We start from the raw sequence: 16,999 nt of genomic DNA, 5'->3' as shown, positions 1-16,999 counted from the left end.
TTTTCTGTGAGTAAAAGTAGATTTGTTGCAATACAGTCAATCATTATCCTGGTGATTATTTCACTGATAAACCTATTAACCCCGCCCCCCAAAAAAAACGGTTCTTTTGAACAGCTCTCGGAAAGGAACGGAGCCAAAAGATCCGGCTCCCTTCAAAGTGCGATAATTCCCATCTCTAATTCAAGCATTACCTATAGATGTTATGTTAAACTGACACTGACTTTTTTGATTGACATAGGATAAACAGCTGTCTTAAAACTGACACTAGACCTTCTTGTGAAGCTTCGTCGTTTGTGTTTAAAGCCACTTACCCAGCTTCCGTATTTAACACATTAGGAGTGTGAATGCTCTGCCCTTTACCATTAGAAAACCATTTCACTTCATTCAGGCCTTGCTTTTTTATTCGCTACGTACATATGTGTGTGGCCATGTTCCGATTACTTAGGGTGCTAAAATGCTTATTTTTTTCTCAGGAAAGTGGTCAAAATGTAAGTTTATGCCGATACATGCATACCTATCTCTCCTAAAAGCTGTCCTATCACTTCCGGTCATATTCTAGGACAAAAACTTTTTTTGCCTGAAGTCTTTGTCATGTCAGAAAGGCTGCTGAAGGAAAACGAAGCAGCATGAGGAAAACTGGTTATCCTAACCTAAGAGAGTGACACACACATACACACTCCCTCAATAATCTCCCTGACACAAAGAACAAGTTAAAATGACAACCAGAACAGCCTTTGAAAGTCACACCTAAATCATTGAGTGACTCATTCAAGTTGCCGAGTCGGTCTTTGTCGGTGAGGGCGGAGCTGTGGGCGTGTGAAGAAAGAAGTCAAGAAGAGGTACAGGTGAGGCAGGTGCATGTCACAGCTATAATCTGCCTGGACTCTACATCAGCAGCAGCTCACACACATCTCTACTATTGACGGCAACACACAGCCAAGGTAAGACCGAGAGATCCATATGGGATGTAGGGAAAAGCGTATTTGATTGAAAAAAAAGAAGAAAAATCTCAATAACAACTGGTTTTATAAGCTCCGGTTTAGCCCGCAGGACCACATTTTAAGAAAGGAAGTCATTTCAATGTTGATGCATATGAGACGGAGTAGGTTCAAATATGTTTTCCATACTGTTTGGTTTGTTTGATGCTTTCAGATAGAGGGACTAGAGCTTTGAAGTTGTAATGCTATACATCAAACCAATAACACATAAAAGGACCATTCTAAAAGCAGTAGTTTCTTAAGGCACTGACTGGTTTTGAAAGGAAGTGAAAGCACATTTTTGACAGTTACTGAAAAATAAAAGAGACAGTCCAGAAACGCTAATTGAACCTGAAAGCAAGGCGGTACACAGAATAAACAAAGACTCCTTAAAACAACTGACATATCATTCAAATAATTCCTTTAAACAAACTGAGATCTGTCTGTATCTACAACTTGACAGGCTTTTGTTTTAACTATAACTTCACCTGCAAGTCCAAGTATCTGTGAATTTTTTAGCAGATGGCAAAATGTTGTCTTAGTTCGGTATTTGCCTTATTTGTCTTTGTCCTACAGTCATATATCAAAAATGATCAATGAAATATGCTAAAACTTGTAAAAGGATTTGGAGTGATATATATTACATAACGGTTAAATTGCGGTCAGACTGAGTATCTCAAATCTCCAATCTCAGACTCAATTTAGGAAAAAAGATTGTGGCTTAACTGTTGAGCTCGAATGCATTACATTTATTCTCAACAGTTGAATTAACTCTATTCTTTTTCTGAACTGATGAGTGATTGACATGGTAATTTCCATTTCTGAGTAACCCCTCCTTAGCAGCTGATGGGGCCGGTTTGACCAGCACAGATCCATATACAGTGAGGCCACACCTACAAATCAGACTCCGTCTCTGGGTGTTAACTTGTCTACAGACAGTAAAACATCATCCAGCGTAACATCAGAAAGACAGAGATCCCCCAAACCCAACTTCTGTGATGTTTTCTCTGGGAGACTACCAGCTAAAAGCCTTAAATCTGGTGTCCACAATTGTTTCTTTAGTTATCATTAGCATAAGAAGAATTGGAGTTATACTTTTATAATTAGCTTATCTACCGGGCCAGTGCTTCTCATCAGTTGCACCCAATTCCTCCCCCATTGATCCACTCCCACACCTGCCTCAGTGATGAATCTGCAGAGAAAGCTGTTGCTGTCTGAGCTGAGGTCATGTGTGCTCTCTTCTCTCACAGAGGTGATATTGTTTTATCACCAGCCTCTAACTTTCCCCCTCTGTTGTCTGAAAGTATCTTCGCAATGTGGCAGATGAATGTCTTCCGAAACCGCACCCAGACTCTACCTCTATCAGCAGCTTCATGTCACGTCTTGATGACAGAAGCACCATCAACTGTGTCCTACTTATTCAATTGAGCAGATTTTTGCCTACCTATTTGTTTCATGTTTTACATTTTTTTTTTTTTTAATCAAAACAAGGTCTCTTTTTCCTAAGGATCTTCAATGCATCTAACTTTTGCAACCCCTTTGAAGTGCATCTCCAAGCATCATTTGTTATCTACACTCAAACAAGGACTCTGAAGCTGTGGGTAACAAATTTCCTTGGTAAACCTAAACCCAACACACCCTAACTTTCCAATTAATGTTGCACCAGCTGCTTTATGGAAAGCCGCCAACAAGAGAAAAAGCCACTCAGCCAGTTATCCGTGCCTTCGCGTCAGTTTTTACTGTAGCACTGTATCAAAACAGATACACCGGTTGCTGTCAAGAATCAGACTGAAAGGCATTGTAAAATGTTAAAGCTTTGGAAGAACAAGAAACCCCAATTGGAAATGTCACGTTAGTTCATTCAGCCTTTTAAAAAAGCTAAACTGTCAACATGATTCCAGGCAGTTTCTATTTTTTCCTTGAGATGAGCTCACTCGACAGATTTTTAGATAGAGTTGTGCGACGCAGCAGTGACACTCCCCGTTCTGTGACACACAGGAAAACATGCAGTTCGGTCACATTCCTGCACCAACACATAGGTGTATACAGGGTGTGTGGGTGTGTGTGTAGGAGAAAACAGTCTTTCATCTTCTCAGGTGATGAACTATGGCTACACCTCGATCCATGTAATGGCGTGAGGACAGTGTGTGTTAATTTATAGTAATGTTTGAGTTTAGTGTTTTTTTTAATGATATCTCTTCTTAATTTTACACTAGTGTCAAAAAACAAAAAAGGTTGGACCCCAAAATTGAGAGGAAAAGTGTGGGCCTCATGAGGAGGGAACACAAGTATATGTATATATTTGTGTGTGAGAGAGTGATGAACTACACCTAAATACATGTATTGGCGTGTGTGTGTGTGTGTGTGTGTGTGTGTGTGTGTGTGTGTGTGTGTGTTATTTTAAAGTGAGTTTTTTAAATGTATTTCTGATTTTGTACTGAGATGTAGAACAAAAGGAAAGGGTGGACCCCGCATTTGTGTGAAATAGGTGTAGGCCTCATTGGGGGGGACACAAGTATGTGTGTGTTTTAAGGTGGGAAAAAGGAAGGTTATGTAAAAGTGTTGAAACATTTAAAAAAAACAGGATGCAATGACAGAAAAGATGTAACATGATAACAGAACAGGTCTGCTTTCTGTGTGCGGGAATGTAGATGCTTAGTCATGCTGGATTGTGTTATTGTGTTAATAATAATGTGTTGCTATCCAGAGAGACACAAGAAAAGGGCGACAAAAGAGACAGAGGTGGAGTCGTGGGATTCTGTTAGCCGGGTTTTTCCTGTATGCGATCATTTTATTTAACATGTCACATGATTTTGTTTTTCAATGGGCCTAAAAAACAAGTGCTTGCAGCCTGTGTTGTCATTTAAAGCAATGTATTTATCCTTTAGTATTTGAAATGCATTATAGCTATCTATATATATAGGTGGCAGAGGTCCCGTAGCACAATGAAAGATTTTGCTCCTCTAAGTCCTCGGCTCTAAAGTAGTTACAGTAATTACTGAAGATCTTCTGTCGATTTTTACATATCATTTTAATTTTGTGACATTTTGAGAGAAAAGGCTTCGAAGTATGCTAAAGTTAGACAGGGAAGGGGGAGAAAGGGGGATGCAAAACATTACCTGTACTTTTGCAAGTAATTAAGTCTTAAAGTTGTAATCCTGAAGATTGTAATTAAACCAAACCCTATTTTCTGGTAGTATTTGTATTTGGCAGGGTTTAAGCAAAAGCCAAATGAATGGAAGTGGCTGAGTCTGCCATTTTGCACATACAACTATACGCAGGAAAAAATGCATGCACATAAACATGGATATAAAATCATAAAAAAATGCTAATCTGCATCCCCTCAAATGTTATGTTGATACAGACAACAATAAAAAATAAAGCTGTTCAGGTTATTCATATTAACAACAAAATAAGATGACGATTCTATCGATGATGAAGCTTGCGCAAAATAGTCAAATGAGACATAATCATAGGCAATTTAAAGGTTGTGGTAAAATGACTTTTCTGATAAATCATCTAAATAGTCCAAAATAAAACAAATAATTCCCTGCATCCTTCCAAGCATTTTTAATGCGTACCGACACCATTTTTTTTAAAAAGCCTGTCGGTGAGCGACCACACCTGAAATCTGCCGGCAATTACTCAAAAGAGTCCCTCCCGAGGCATTTCCTTCCAGGAATACTGACATACAGAACATACTGTATAACAGGTGCTAACATAAACATGTGTCAGTAAGAGATGACAGTGGATTTTAGTCATGCTTCGGCTCTATCTGCTACAGCAATCAGCAGAAACACAGTTTTCTTGAAAGTAGCGTTACAGCATTGAGAAAGATCTTTGGAATGTATCTTCTGTTGACCAATCACAACAGAGCTGGCCAGCTAACCAATCAGAGCAGACTGGGCTCTGGTTTCAGACAGAGGCTGAAAATAGGTGCTGCAGCACAGGCAGTATGAGAAAAATAAAGACCTTTCTGAACATTAAAGCATGGAGACATGTCACAGTAGAGCAGTGTTTCTCAAAGTGGGGCGAGCAGAGGCATGACAGGGGGAACCAGGACCAGGAGAAAAAATGGTTTAAAAAAAGAAAATCATAATTTGAAAAATGATTGTTACTTATTGTTCTAGGAAAGGGATTGCACAATTGTATTATGTTTTGTTTTTTTGAGCACACAGACTTATGGAGCATTGTTTTATTATCACTGTTCTAGCAGTGTTTTTTTTTTGTTTTTTTTAAAGGAATGCTCACGTTCATATATTCATAAAGTTTGAGAACCACTGCAGTAGAGACACAAAATACAAACCTGAAAATGAGTGTAATATGCCCTTTTTAAGTACATTTTGAAGCCAATACTTTTGTGCTCATACTTAAGTAAGATTTTGAATGCAGGACTTTTACTTGTAACATAGTATTTTTATAATTTACTGGTTTTAAGTACAGTATGTATCTAAGTACTTCTTCCACCACTGATCATACTGCTGTGTATTTTGTCGTCACTTTTAAATGCAGAAGAGCACATTTTTTAAACAATCTTTCTATTACCTCTTTCAGCACAATGAGTACAGATGGGAAGACTCCTCCTCCCTACGGCATACCAGGTAAACCTGAACGCACCACGCTCACACACATCATCATAACCAGCCCGGCTAATTAATTATTAATGAACTTGTTTTGTTTTGTCTGTCCTCCTCTCTTGCTTTTTTCCAGTTGAAGGGCAGGGTAAGAATGATGTGACGGTTTACCATGTTCATACTCCGTTCACCCCTCCTACACAAGAACAGCAGCAGGCCTCTTATGTCCCAACAGGTAAGCATGATCTAAAATGACTCTATGCATCCTCTGAAAGTCCCGAAGGCCAGGAACAACAGAAATCAATTTTTAAATGCACATGTAATTCATGTAACCTAATTACTAATACATTTTTGGATTACCCCAGATTCAAATGCAATGCCAATAAAGACAAGAGAAACTCAAACCTGATTTCCTTGTAAAGCACATCAAAAACCATACCTACAACTCACTCTAGTACAGGGGTGTCCACACTTTTTTCACTGAGGGCCACATACAGAAAAACATACGAAGAGACGAGGTATATTGCCTTATAAGTTAAGTTAGCAAAATCAATCAAATGTAGGTAAATTATGCTTAATACTTGATTATGCTTCTTTTTTTAAAACAGCCATACATCACAGCTCTCCGTAGGGTTTCATTTATTGTGTTAGCAGCTCATTCACAGAAGCCTCAGATTGCTTACTGTATAATAAGAGGAAATAATATGAAGAGTTTATTTCAAGCTTGTTGTGTAAATAATTTTTATCAACTAACATTTGTTTTCAGCTTTAACTGACTGAATGTATTTGAAGTGGGCTTCGTAACACATGAATACTACTGTGTACAATGTGTTTTCATCTATATTTAAGAAGTACAAGACAAGCAAAAGTTTCATTTGTGTGCCATATTTCATTATACTTTTTGAATTTGCTGAGCACCGCTTCAAAATGGCTCGCGGGCCGCATTTGGCACCCGGGCCGTAGTTTGGACCCCTGCTCTCGTATTCATAACCTTATCCAACCTACCTTCTCTTCCCTCTTGTAGTGAACAGCGGTGGAGGAGGAGGAACGGGGGTTGACGATGGCAAAAGGAGGTATGTGAGCTACGAGGGGGGGCTGGGTAATGACCCCGGCATGACGACCTGCACCTCCTGCCAGCAGCAGGTCATGACCAACGTCACCTACAAAGCAGGGACGTACGCTTGGCTCATGTGCTTACTCTTCATCTGCTGCGGGTGAGTCTGAGCTTCAGGGTTTGTGGATTTCTGCAGACAAACTAAAACAACATGTATTTAATTTGACCTCCATACCCACAGAGTACAATATAATAGCAGATCTACTGAAGGTGATATTGTACTTTAGTGAGGCAACAGCCTTTTCAAAATTTCAATTTTCCAAATATAGCTGAGCTGAGATACAATTCAAGGCCTCAGAGCAGTTGCTTTTTTTGTTTGTAAAATCGACTCAAGTTGCTAAGTGTGGGGATAATGTGTCCCTCACTTCACCAAGAATTCTCAAAGTGAGCTCGACGGCATTATCCTTGTTCTCTAAAAAGTCAAACCATACATATCTTATGATAAAGATTTTACAGATTTTTACAGCAGTTTACCAGGAACTACTTAACTGTTTACGAATGAATTATACGAAAATATATCATTCAGAAAAGTTTAAAATGCTCAGTGAGTGTATAAAACAGTTTTTATTTTGTAATAGACAACAAGCCTGTATCTGCACCAAGGCTTTAGTCTCTCTACTACATAAGGGTCTTTGAATTCTTATAAAATTAGAAACCAAATCATTTGTTTGTGCAGTCCCTAAAAAAAGTGTATGTTAAAAATGTTCCCATACAGTTAAAGGACCCTAACTCCATGTATGTATGTGTGTGTGTGTTGCAGGTTGTTCTGCCTCTGCTGCCTGATTCCCTTCTTCTTGAAGGACTTCAAGGATGCGTACCACACCTGCCCTCGCTGCAACAGAGTGCTGCACGTTGAAAAGAAAAAGTGCTGCAAATAATGATGAACCTGATGGCAGAAACAGACCCGTAGAAATAATAAATAACATCCCTTTACCTTTTTGGCTAATCAGTTTCACCATTTTTACGAAATGGACAAAGGTGCAGTACAATGTTTTTATTTCTATGGATGAGCCATTGCATTTGCTGAAGCTAAATCCAAAATCATATTATTATGAAACGGACTGGGAGTCGATGTGATGTCAGATTAAATATGATGTGCACACTTTTTAAAGCTCTGGCTTGTTTAAGTCCATTAGCTTAATTTTTAGTTTAAAGTCTTGAAGTACATTTGTAGATCAAATAATATAAATCTTTTATCAATAGCAATCAATATCAGGATTTTTTGAAAAATTAAGAGAAATGCTTATATTGTGTTAATTGAATGTCTTCCCTATGATTTTTTTAACGCTTTAAATCTCTGCATTACTTTTATAATGAACTTGAATATGTTCATACATTTTTCATCTCATTCTATATTTAATTGTTGGCCACATCAAACAGCAGTTTTCTTTCTAAAATTGGTAATATAGGACTACCGTTTCCTATGACTAAATAAATGTTATCCAGTCAGTTTGACCAATTTTAAAAATGTCTTTAGATTCGTGGTTGGGCACAAATGGGTTAAGCAGACCCCATGCACTTTTTGGGAGCCGTTTTATGTGTGTCCCATTCCAGCAGAAAAAAACAATATATATATATATATAATCCTTTTCAGAAACATCTGCATACGTTGTGTTGTTCAAATGAAGGGCTTGTAAATAAACTGTTGTATGTACCTTTTCTGTACTTGGGAGAAGCAATAGACACATTTCCACAGATGTGGACAATAAAGTAAATCTATCTATCAAATACTTTATGTTTCAAATAATGTTTATTTAAAATTGCATGTGACACAGTGACGCCAAATCAATGCAAATTGTATTAACACATTGGAGAAGTACGACACCTCTTTTTATTTGATTATAGCCTGCCTTCTATTTTTTATGAATATTTTTATATTATATTATTATTATTAATATTTTAATCTAATTCAGCATTTTTAAATTGGAACGTTTTCTTCTTCAATATAATTTCACTTTAAAGGGGACCTATCATTCAAAATGCTATCAGAAACAATGCCTGACTGTTTTGGACGTAATATGGTCGGTGTTTACATTAGCATCGCTAACACTCAGAGCTAACCAGTAGGCCTACTGGAGAGCATGTGTGTGAAGAAGCTGGAAATAAAAAAGGAACTCACCTTGTGGTATAACCTTTATATATACAGTCAATGGGTATAACCGGCAGGAGAGAAAGCATTTAAGCTCCATACTTTTTCAGAAATAATCCTTGATAATCCATATGGCTTTTCATCACGGCAGTATTTAGTTTAGACAGTAGCTGCTGGGTCCCGCATGAGCTCAGCCCACTCCTTTTTTATGTGATACATTTTTTTTTTTTTTTTAAAGCTTTATAGGCTGCCCTAGAGAGAAATCTCTCTTATCTTTCTATGACTCTGGGCTACTCCAAATCAGCACTTTTGAAACAGGAAATGAAATGGAGGGATATGACATGAGGCATGGCTAGAATGGGTGATCCGTTTGGTATTTTGAGCAAAACACTTCTTAGACATTTTTATATATCCGAGACCTATGCTATTGCCTAAAAATAGCATGATAGGGGACCTTTAAAACACTAGACAGTGAGGATGTCTCGATTTTATTTTTTCAGTCCACCTTTTACAAGAATGTATATATTTTTTGTAAATTATTTTGTATTACTATCCTGGATAGACCTCTTTTTATTGGATATTAGGGCTTCTTCCATTTTATCGGCAAAAAGTAGGCCTAACGTTACCCTATAGCAGGGGTGGGGAACCTCCGGCCCCCGGGCCGTATACGGCCCGCGAGACCATTTGCTACGGCCCTCGAGGTAATTTATAAACACACGCAAAAAAGAAAAAAATTAAAGTAATCTAGACCGCAAATTAAACAGGCGAGTGCCTGTTTTTCCTGGCCAAGGTCAGGGTCCTTGAACACAACACGAGCCTAACGTGTCATCACGTGGTATATGTCTCGTCTGACAGGGGAGCATGGCAGGGGAGCACCAGAACGTCGCTTCCAAAAATTGCAGTACCCATAAGGAGCCGTACACATGCCCCAGTTTCTGCGTGGCTGTGTCTTTAGTTGTAAGCCCAGTGGCGATCTGTTCATCTGTCATACTGATCATACAGTCAATAACTTTGTTGTTATTAGCATCTGGTTAGCTAGCTATGCTAACGAATATAAGAAGCTTTTTCTACAACCAGTGAGGTAAAGGCACATCTTTATATGATCATTATAGTTCTAAAAAACAAGAGAATAAAGTAAACAGGTATAAAATACTATATGACAGTAAATAAAAGTTGTTATTAATAAACAATAATACAGTTTGAAAGGGGAGTGATTTGTAAAATATCCATAAAGAAAAATACATCTGCTTCCAGTTCTGTTTCAGATGGATGTTGAGAGATGTATCCATAGATCTCCTAATGTTGCTCTCAAAGTGCACTAGATTGATGCTTTTAACTTCAACATTTAAAAAAAAATCTTCCCGGGGAGGTGAGGACCCCCCTAGAGGAGGTTAGGTTCCCCCCCCCCACTTTAAATCATGTTCACATGGATAGGAAACTAAATTGCACACCTCGTGTCCATATATTTCTGTTTTGGTGGTCATGCCACAACCGTGCACGCGTACGCGAGTCATGGCAAGATATCTGGATTAAGAGTTTGCTTTTTCTTTGCACGGCATGAAAGAAAGGCGAAATGAATGGGCTGTGATTTTAGTATTTTTAAGCAGAGGTCAATAATTTGTACGGCCCTCGGAGGATGTTTAAAAAATTGAAATGGCCCTTGAGAGGAAAAAGGTTCCCCACCCCTGCCCTATAGGCTTGTTGAGGCTGTCGAGGCTAATGATAAAGCTAGCTAGCAGTAACTTAAAACGGGAAAAGATGGGAGAAACATAAGGCTGTTAGGAATTTCCACAATGCTGAGACATAACAAAGTTCTAAAAAACTCTAAGTGACAAAATTGGAATATATCAACTTATTATGGACCCAAAAAAATGTACTTTCCTGGTCCCCCCCATTTGTGGCAACACCTCAGAACTCTTAGCGGGCTAGCTTTCACATTATTTAAATTAAGAAAGAAAGTTAACCCTTTTTGAAAACGTACCAAAAATTATGAATACCACATTAAGGGGGGACATTAATATGGATTCTTAGTGTTAACACAGCACATTATAAAGCAATTATAACTGCTAAACATTAGCTTGTTAGCGCGCTATTTCTTTTTAGCATTAAGCTAGCTCAAAGCCAAGGTGCAGAACTGTAGTCTCGTTTAAATTGAATAATGTTGTCTTGGGATTTGGGGAAGCATGCCGAGCTCTGTCCAGCTAGTTATTGCTCAATGGAAAAATGTTTTATGGCAACTTAAAATATCGAAGTTGTAGTTGGACATTTTGGAAACAATACACTTATTCGCTTTCTAGGCACAAGTTGGATGAGAAGATTGAGTGGTATCGATTTTCTCACCCAACTCCACCAAAATAAAGAAACTAGTGCATTTCCCAAAAATGTTGAATCCTTTTAACAGTGTTTCAGGTCAAACACTGGTGTGGAAAAGCAGCAGAGTTGTGTTTTTTGTTTTTTATAGAAAATTTTATTCAACATACATTTTCCAGCAAAAAGGCAATATACAGGAATAGTTGTCGTACACTGCTGCTACACTGAGGATTTTAAACTGGAAAAGACCAAATTAAGGTATGATTCTGCAGGTCATCTTTGTACTGCACTTTTTAACAAGACAAACCCAATGCAGTTAGTTTTGAAAAGAAAAAATAAATCCAAATGTAACAGAAGAAAATCGTCAATGGTACATCAGGAACGCAGAAAAAAAGAGAAAACCCTACACAAGAAATATGAACACCTGGCTCCTTCTGTACCCAACAAGAAAATGGCGCGTGCTTCTCTTTAATTTTACACGTTAATATTTTTAAATATACAATTCTTAAATGTTGTCTTTACAGAGCCAGCTATGCGCTATTAGGGGAGCATTCCATCTGTGCTTTAAAAGAAACAAGAGAAATTAATTCGTAGGGCTTAAAGTGTTTTTTTTCTTTCTTACAATGCTGGTTTTGTCTCTACAGTCCTCAAACCTGTTGTGTCTGCAGCTCCCTAGCAAGCACAGCGCAGTTACTGCTACCAACCACCTGGAGGCGACAGTCAACCGAGAGAAGATGACAAAGCTTGTGTGTGTGCGCTTAGAGGAGGATGAATGAGAAAGACAAGAAAACCCCCAGAAGAAACAAAAGGACGAGAAAGTCAAGGGGGTTAATGTCCGTGCATGTGTGTGTTCCTTTCAAAGTAGCATTGCAACGGAAAAACCAAAATACACATTTGCCAGTCCTGAGAAACCTCTGACATTAAGTGCCAACGTGCAAGATGAAATACAGACAAATTTCCTCCTCATTTTTTACCCCATTTATTTTTAAACAGATGCTGTGGATTTTAATTTTATTATACAAGATCTGCAAGAAAGAGACAAAAGAAAAATAATTCTTCCTCCAACAACCAAAAACTAAGTGAGAAAGACTTGCGTGTAAACTTGGAAATACTTGCTTAGTTGCACTAAAAAGGGATGGGAGCAGAAAATATAAAGAACCACATCAGCGCAACTAGTTAGCCTCGGGATGGACGCCCTCGGAAAATAAATGACCATCATGCCCTTTCCCCCTCTTTTCTGTCAGTTAGTCCCCGCCCACATCCTTCCATCAAACTCTCCTCCTCTTCAAACAACTTTATTTAAAAACAACCCCCCAAAATAATGTGAAGGGACAAAAGAAGCTGGTGAGGGAGGTGGGAGAACAAAAACTAAGTCTAGAAGTTCATATATATATATATTTGTGTATATATATATATTTTTTATACCGTGTCCCACTTCCTCTCTGCTTATTTTATATTTAAAATCAAATTTAATTTCTCCCACTTCTGGAACAAAAGGACAAACAAACGGCAGTCACAGGTTTAGAAAGCCAGGGGGAAAACAACAACAATCGAGCAGCCTCGAACACGGAGGGAGACGATTAAAAAAAACAAAAACAAAAACAACAAAATCAACAGTCAGGAGGTTGGTGCAGTTTATTTTGTGGTTGAAGGATAACCCGTCAGTTGCAGCAAGATCCGAAATCGCTGAAGACATGGTGCCGGTGTAGAGCTGTAGAGGTGTCCAGGCAGGGTGTTAAGTGATGAACACACACATACGCACGCACACAGTCTCACACAAACAAACACGGTTGGTTACAGTCTGTGGTTATGGTGTGTTAAAGTAGGTAGGGAGGAAGGCGGAGGAGGAGGAGGAGGAGGAGGAGGAGGACATAGAGGAAGGGTGGGCTGCTTTTTTTTTTTTAGTTGTGGATCTTGATTGCTTTCTCCAGGTAGGTGTAGCGACCTCTCTTTGGAGCTTTGTTGAAATGATCCAACCCGAGCCAGGGACGCGGGTGAGACATGTTACCTGGAAGAGAGGTGAGTGCACGTTGAGTCTCCCATTTCAAGATGTAATCGCTGTGGAACTGAGAAATGTTTTCAAACATCCTTAATGTTTATTGGCAAAACTGGTATTCAAACATGTTTTTCACCTTAGTTAGCATTGTCTGTGTTTTCGTTAGCTTAACATTGGCCTTAATCTATGCTGTGTTGTGCTTTTATGAGTCTTCAGTAGCCCAAAATGGACAAATCAAACACATCAGAGTCAATGCCAGGCTAGTTTTCAGCTAAATCCTACCCGCTGGACCTTTAAGCATTTACAGCTTAGTTCCAATAAAGCTTAAATCGCTGTGTGGTTGCAGTAAAAACTAAGCTTCGTCAGAGCGAACGATGACATTGCTAGCTAGCTAACAGCAGAGACCGTTGCTTCCTGCGAAGGCACGGCAGCAGTGTGAGATTTGAGACGCTTAAATGTCCAAATTAACCCTGCACGTGTTCACAGCGTACGACATGAGAGAAAACTGAAAAACAAGCGTGGCAGTGAATGACGAGCAAAACGCAGTTAAGACTCCTTCGCTGAGGTGGAATGAAACGAGTTCACGTTAATGATGTAAATATGTGTATTCCTTCTTTCTTTGCAGGGATCAGGAGGAGTCTTTGGTTTGGGAAACACGCTGTGAGTGAAGTAACCACAGCAGCGATGGTTGTGTTTACATCAAAAGCAGTAAATACCTGGCTGTTCAAAGTCCTTCAGGTTGACCTCGTACTCGTCTTCAGTGATGTACTGATGCCGGCCCATCATCACTATCGCAAACTTGAACTGAGAAAGAAAACACAGAAATGCACGTTAGTTCACAGCCCGACACCTTTTACCTGCAGGAAACACAAGAGTACATTCTGCCACACTGCATGTTGAACATTTTTGTGTAACATATGGAAACGTCCTTTTCATAGTACTAGAACCGTGACAGTGACAGCACAGTGACATTTGTGACAAGTATTCACGGTAAAAACACTTAAAATCTAGAGAAAATTGTATTTTTTTTCTCCGGTTGTGCTAACGGAGCGTGGAGTCGTACCTTCTCAAATTCTTTCTCCTGAAGGTCCAGCATGGTCTGGATCCTCCTCATCACCTCCCGGAAAGACTCACCCTGCAGGGAGAAGAGCAAAGAGTTAGTAACTGAGTAATAAGTTGTTTTAAATAAATAAACCAGAAACTGTCTTTCAAAAAGGTTAAAAAAATAAATAACACACCTGTCTGATCTTCAGCAAGAACGGGATCCCGAAGGTGCCGAAGACCTCCTTGTGGAAGTGAGCGACAGGGATGAGCATCTCGCTGTCTTTGTCCAACTCCACCTGGTCCAAAGGAATCTCCTGAAAGAGGGAACACAAAAGGAGAAAACATTTAGTAAAAGAGAAAAGATTTAATCAACGTAGTGCAGGCTAAATATTTTATTTGTTGACCTCGGCTGGTTAACCATTTCAGCCCCGAGCCTGTTTTCCAGGTCTCAGGCTCGAAAATGACATTCCCAGAACAAATGGCCATATCTTCACTTCTTTGTGCAGACCCGATAAGTAATAAGGGTATTTTACCGTGAGTTCTGTGCCAAGTGCGTTAGCATTTTTTCGCTCGGGGCTAATTCAGAGCCTTTGTTATTACCCTTGTGTTTCGTTTAGCTAGAAATTGTTAATATTGTCTGAGTTTCTTCCCGTTAAGTGAGTATGACACATTCATAGTTTATTAAATCTTAAGGAGCCCTCAGACACTGTTTCTTGCAAGATGTTGCGTACCATGCCCCCGGTACATGGGGCTTAACTGGTTAAAGTTTTTGCCAATCTGCACTGATTGCTTTAAGGGTATGGTAGGTAAACCAGATATGTATTAATCCTTTATTCTAACTTCAACTATTGTGATTTAATTATATATAAAAAAATAAAAAATAATAATAATAATAATGTTGGACCAAGAAAAACAAATAAGAAATGTCAATGTAATTTTGACTTTTAACTGTTCAACTTTACGAGTAAATGTGGCAATTAAAATGTTTAAGCAAATGAATCAACTAAAACCAGAATAAGTAGAAGTGTAAAAGGATGAAATATACATTTTAAATTGCCCAAAGTAAAAAAGAGAAGTAACATTTAGTATGTTTAGTATTTTGCGCCAAGTTGCAGGTGCATGAGAAAAGGGCCCACGTGAAACTAGGTTTTTAAGGGTGTTCAAAAAAACAGTAAGGCCTTAAAAATCAACACAAGTGAATCAAACTTTACGCGACAAGAGTTCAGCACTTCAGATTGGTTCAAAAATGTAACTTATATAAAGATTGTTTTGAAAAAGTAAAACCAAGCTAACCGGATCAAGACATACAGTTTCAGTGAGATCCTGGTAAGTGACTGAAGGAGGAAAATGAAAAATAAACCTAATTTGAAAAGCGGGCGGCGCCTCACAGACACACATACCTCTATTCTGAAGGTGCGGCTGGCGGCCGGAGATAAACATTCTAGCAGCTCGTCCTCCTGGTGAACTCCGATGATTTTATAGCTTACTATCTCTAACAGCCTGCAGGGGGAGGAAGAGGGGAAGATTAATACTCTACTGCAGCTTCTGAAAGGAGAACACATTTCTCAGAGCATAGAATCAGGGGGTAACCGAAACACTGGTCTGCAAAAACAATCATTTGAAGCAGATTGCAAAAAAACCTAGAGCGTTTGAAGACTACTTTATAACAATGATGAGTCTCCAAGCTTCGAGTGAGTACAACTGGTATTGCCACGGCATAATTCAAAACTATTCATTACATCTTTAAATACAAATGGTTTTCTTTTGTGATCACTCAACTGTGACGGTACATAGTAAAGGGTCGTTTTGAGGTGTTAGGAAAACCAGCTGATATCTTGTTTCTCACTACACTTTACATTTTGTTGGGAAACCACAGTAGAGTCTTTGCTGAAACTGATCCTTGTTTGGACTCTGGAGGTGAACCAACAGTGTGTTTATGCTACAGCATGCTGCTTTACAATACAGTCAGTAGTATCATTGGATTGAAAGCAGTGACCTCAAGTATTATGGCTGCATTCATGAAAACTGTAGCAATACATTAAAAACACATTTAAACATGTCACACACACACACACACTCCAGCCGGGTGTATACCTCAGCTTGTCAGAGCCCTTTTCAGAGAGCTCCACTGCCTTTTTACATTCTTCCAACAGGTCCCGCACACAGCCGTGCTTGTCAGGGTAGAGGGTGATCTCCTGCAACACACACAGTTTCAATCATTTGCTCGAAACACACAAAGCATTTGATGAATGTGTAGTTCCCCTAGGGGAGTGGGAGTGTTACATTGTGTGTTTCTCACCTCCTCTCTGAACTGGCTGTTGAGCCATATGGATTTAAAACTCCTCCTGTTCTCAAAGTCTGTGATCTTCATCTTTAACTGTGAACAGAGACAAACAGACCCATCAGATTTTGCATCCAGGGAGTGGCAGCAGCAGCACCCTGTGGTTAAATGCGTTTCCATCATTCAGACCCCACTGGTTTCAATCTAAATGAGATGTGCGGTGCAACCGTGTGCACATAATACAGTATTTTCTATTGTCAGGAGGATCTCCCGTTCATGCGTATCTGCACAGCTTTAACTAAAAACCGCAAGAGAGACTCGAGGATAACTGCATTGATAAGAAAATAAATAAACTGATAAGCCAGGTTTTTCTACCCCACATAGCTTTGTTAATGCAGCTAGGCCCTTCACGACAAATGAAGTCGCATTCAAATCCGCATATGGCAGGAGAGGACAGCTGCCTGTTGGAATATCTACTGGTTTGTCATCTCGAGTGTGATTCACTGCCTCGAAGACTTTCAGGAATGGCAGAAAAGCACAGTTTGACGAGTGAGAAAAATGATAAAGCATCAATGACATCACATTCTGACAGGAGATCCAATAGTTTTAGGGGG

The 16,999-nt window shown here is 39.1% G+C and overlaps 2 protein-coding genes across 4 annotated transcripts in view; one reads left to right on the top strand and one right to left on the bottom strand.

Moving 5' to 3' along the window:
• Positions 1-833: 833 nt before the first annotated feature.
• On the top strand, positions 834-8,395 carry litafd (LITAF domain containing). The gene is made up of 5 exons (XM_010794896.1): positions 834-941; positions 5,532-5,578; positions 5,688-5,786; positions 6,576-6,765; positions 7,426-8,395. The coding sequence occupies exons 2-5, from the start codon at positions 5,536-5,538 to the stop codon at positions 7,541-7,543; spliced, it is 450 nt and encodes a 149-aa protein (XP_010793198.1). The 5' UTR covers positions 834-941; positions 5,532-5,535; the 3' UTR covers positions 7,544-8,395.
• Positions 8,396-11,198: 2,803 nt separating this feature from the next.
• usp7 (ubiquitin specific peptidase 7 (herpes virus-associated)) overlaps positions 11,199-16,999 on the bottom strand; it is a 26,139-nt gene continuing 20,338 nt past the window's right edge. For all 3 annotated transcript variants that reach the window (XM_010794868.1, XM_010794877.1, XM_010794885.1), the window contains exons 26-32: positions 16,404-16,481; positions 16,199-16,299; positions 15,505-15,604; positions 14,299-14,418; positions 14,124-14,195; positions 13,777-13,864; positions 11,199-13,072 (exon numbers count right to left, since the gene is read on the bottom strand). In XM_010794868.1, coding sequence (XP_010793170.1) covers positions 12,966-13,072; positions 13,777-13,864; positions 14,124-14,195; positions 14,299-14,418; positions 15,505-15,604; positions 16,199-16,299; positions 16,404-16,481 — 666 coding nt within the window. In that variant the 3' untranslated portion in view covers positions 11,199-12,965. The remainder of the gene's footprint in view (positions 13,073-13,776; positions 13,865-14,123; positions 14,196-14,298; positions 14,419-15,504; positions 15,605-16,198; positions 16,300-16,403; positions 16,482-16,999) is intronic.

Source organism: Notothenia coriiceps, unplaced genomic scaffold (assembly GCF_000735185.1).
Source record: "Notothenia coriiceps isolate Sejong01 unplaced genomic scaffold, NC01 NC01_scaffold00002126, whole genome shotgun sequence".
NCBI classification, from domain to species: Eukaryota; Metazoa; Chordata; class Actinopteri; order Perciformes; family Nototheniidae; genus Notothenia; species Notothenia coriiceps.
Note: the sequence above shows the minus strand (reverse complement) of the source record. Positions and strands in the feature narration are given on the sequence as shown.

What these genes read in the sequence shown, in the direction of transcription:
- litafd (XM_010794896.1), top strand. Translation starts at nt 5,536, where the DNA reads ATGAGTACAGATGGGAAGACTCCTCCTCCCTACGGCATACCAG. An exon ending in TCCTCCCTACGGCATACCAG is followed by an intron (nt 5,579 to 5,687) that starts GTAAACCTGAAC and finishes GCTTTTTTCCAG; the next exon opens with TTGAAGGGCAGGGTAAGAAT. An exon ending in GGCCTCTTATGTCCCAACAG is followed by an intron (nt 5,787 to 6,575) that starts GTAAGCATGATC and finishes TCCCTCTTGTAG; the next exon opens with TGAACAGCGGTGGAGGAGGA.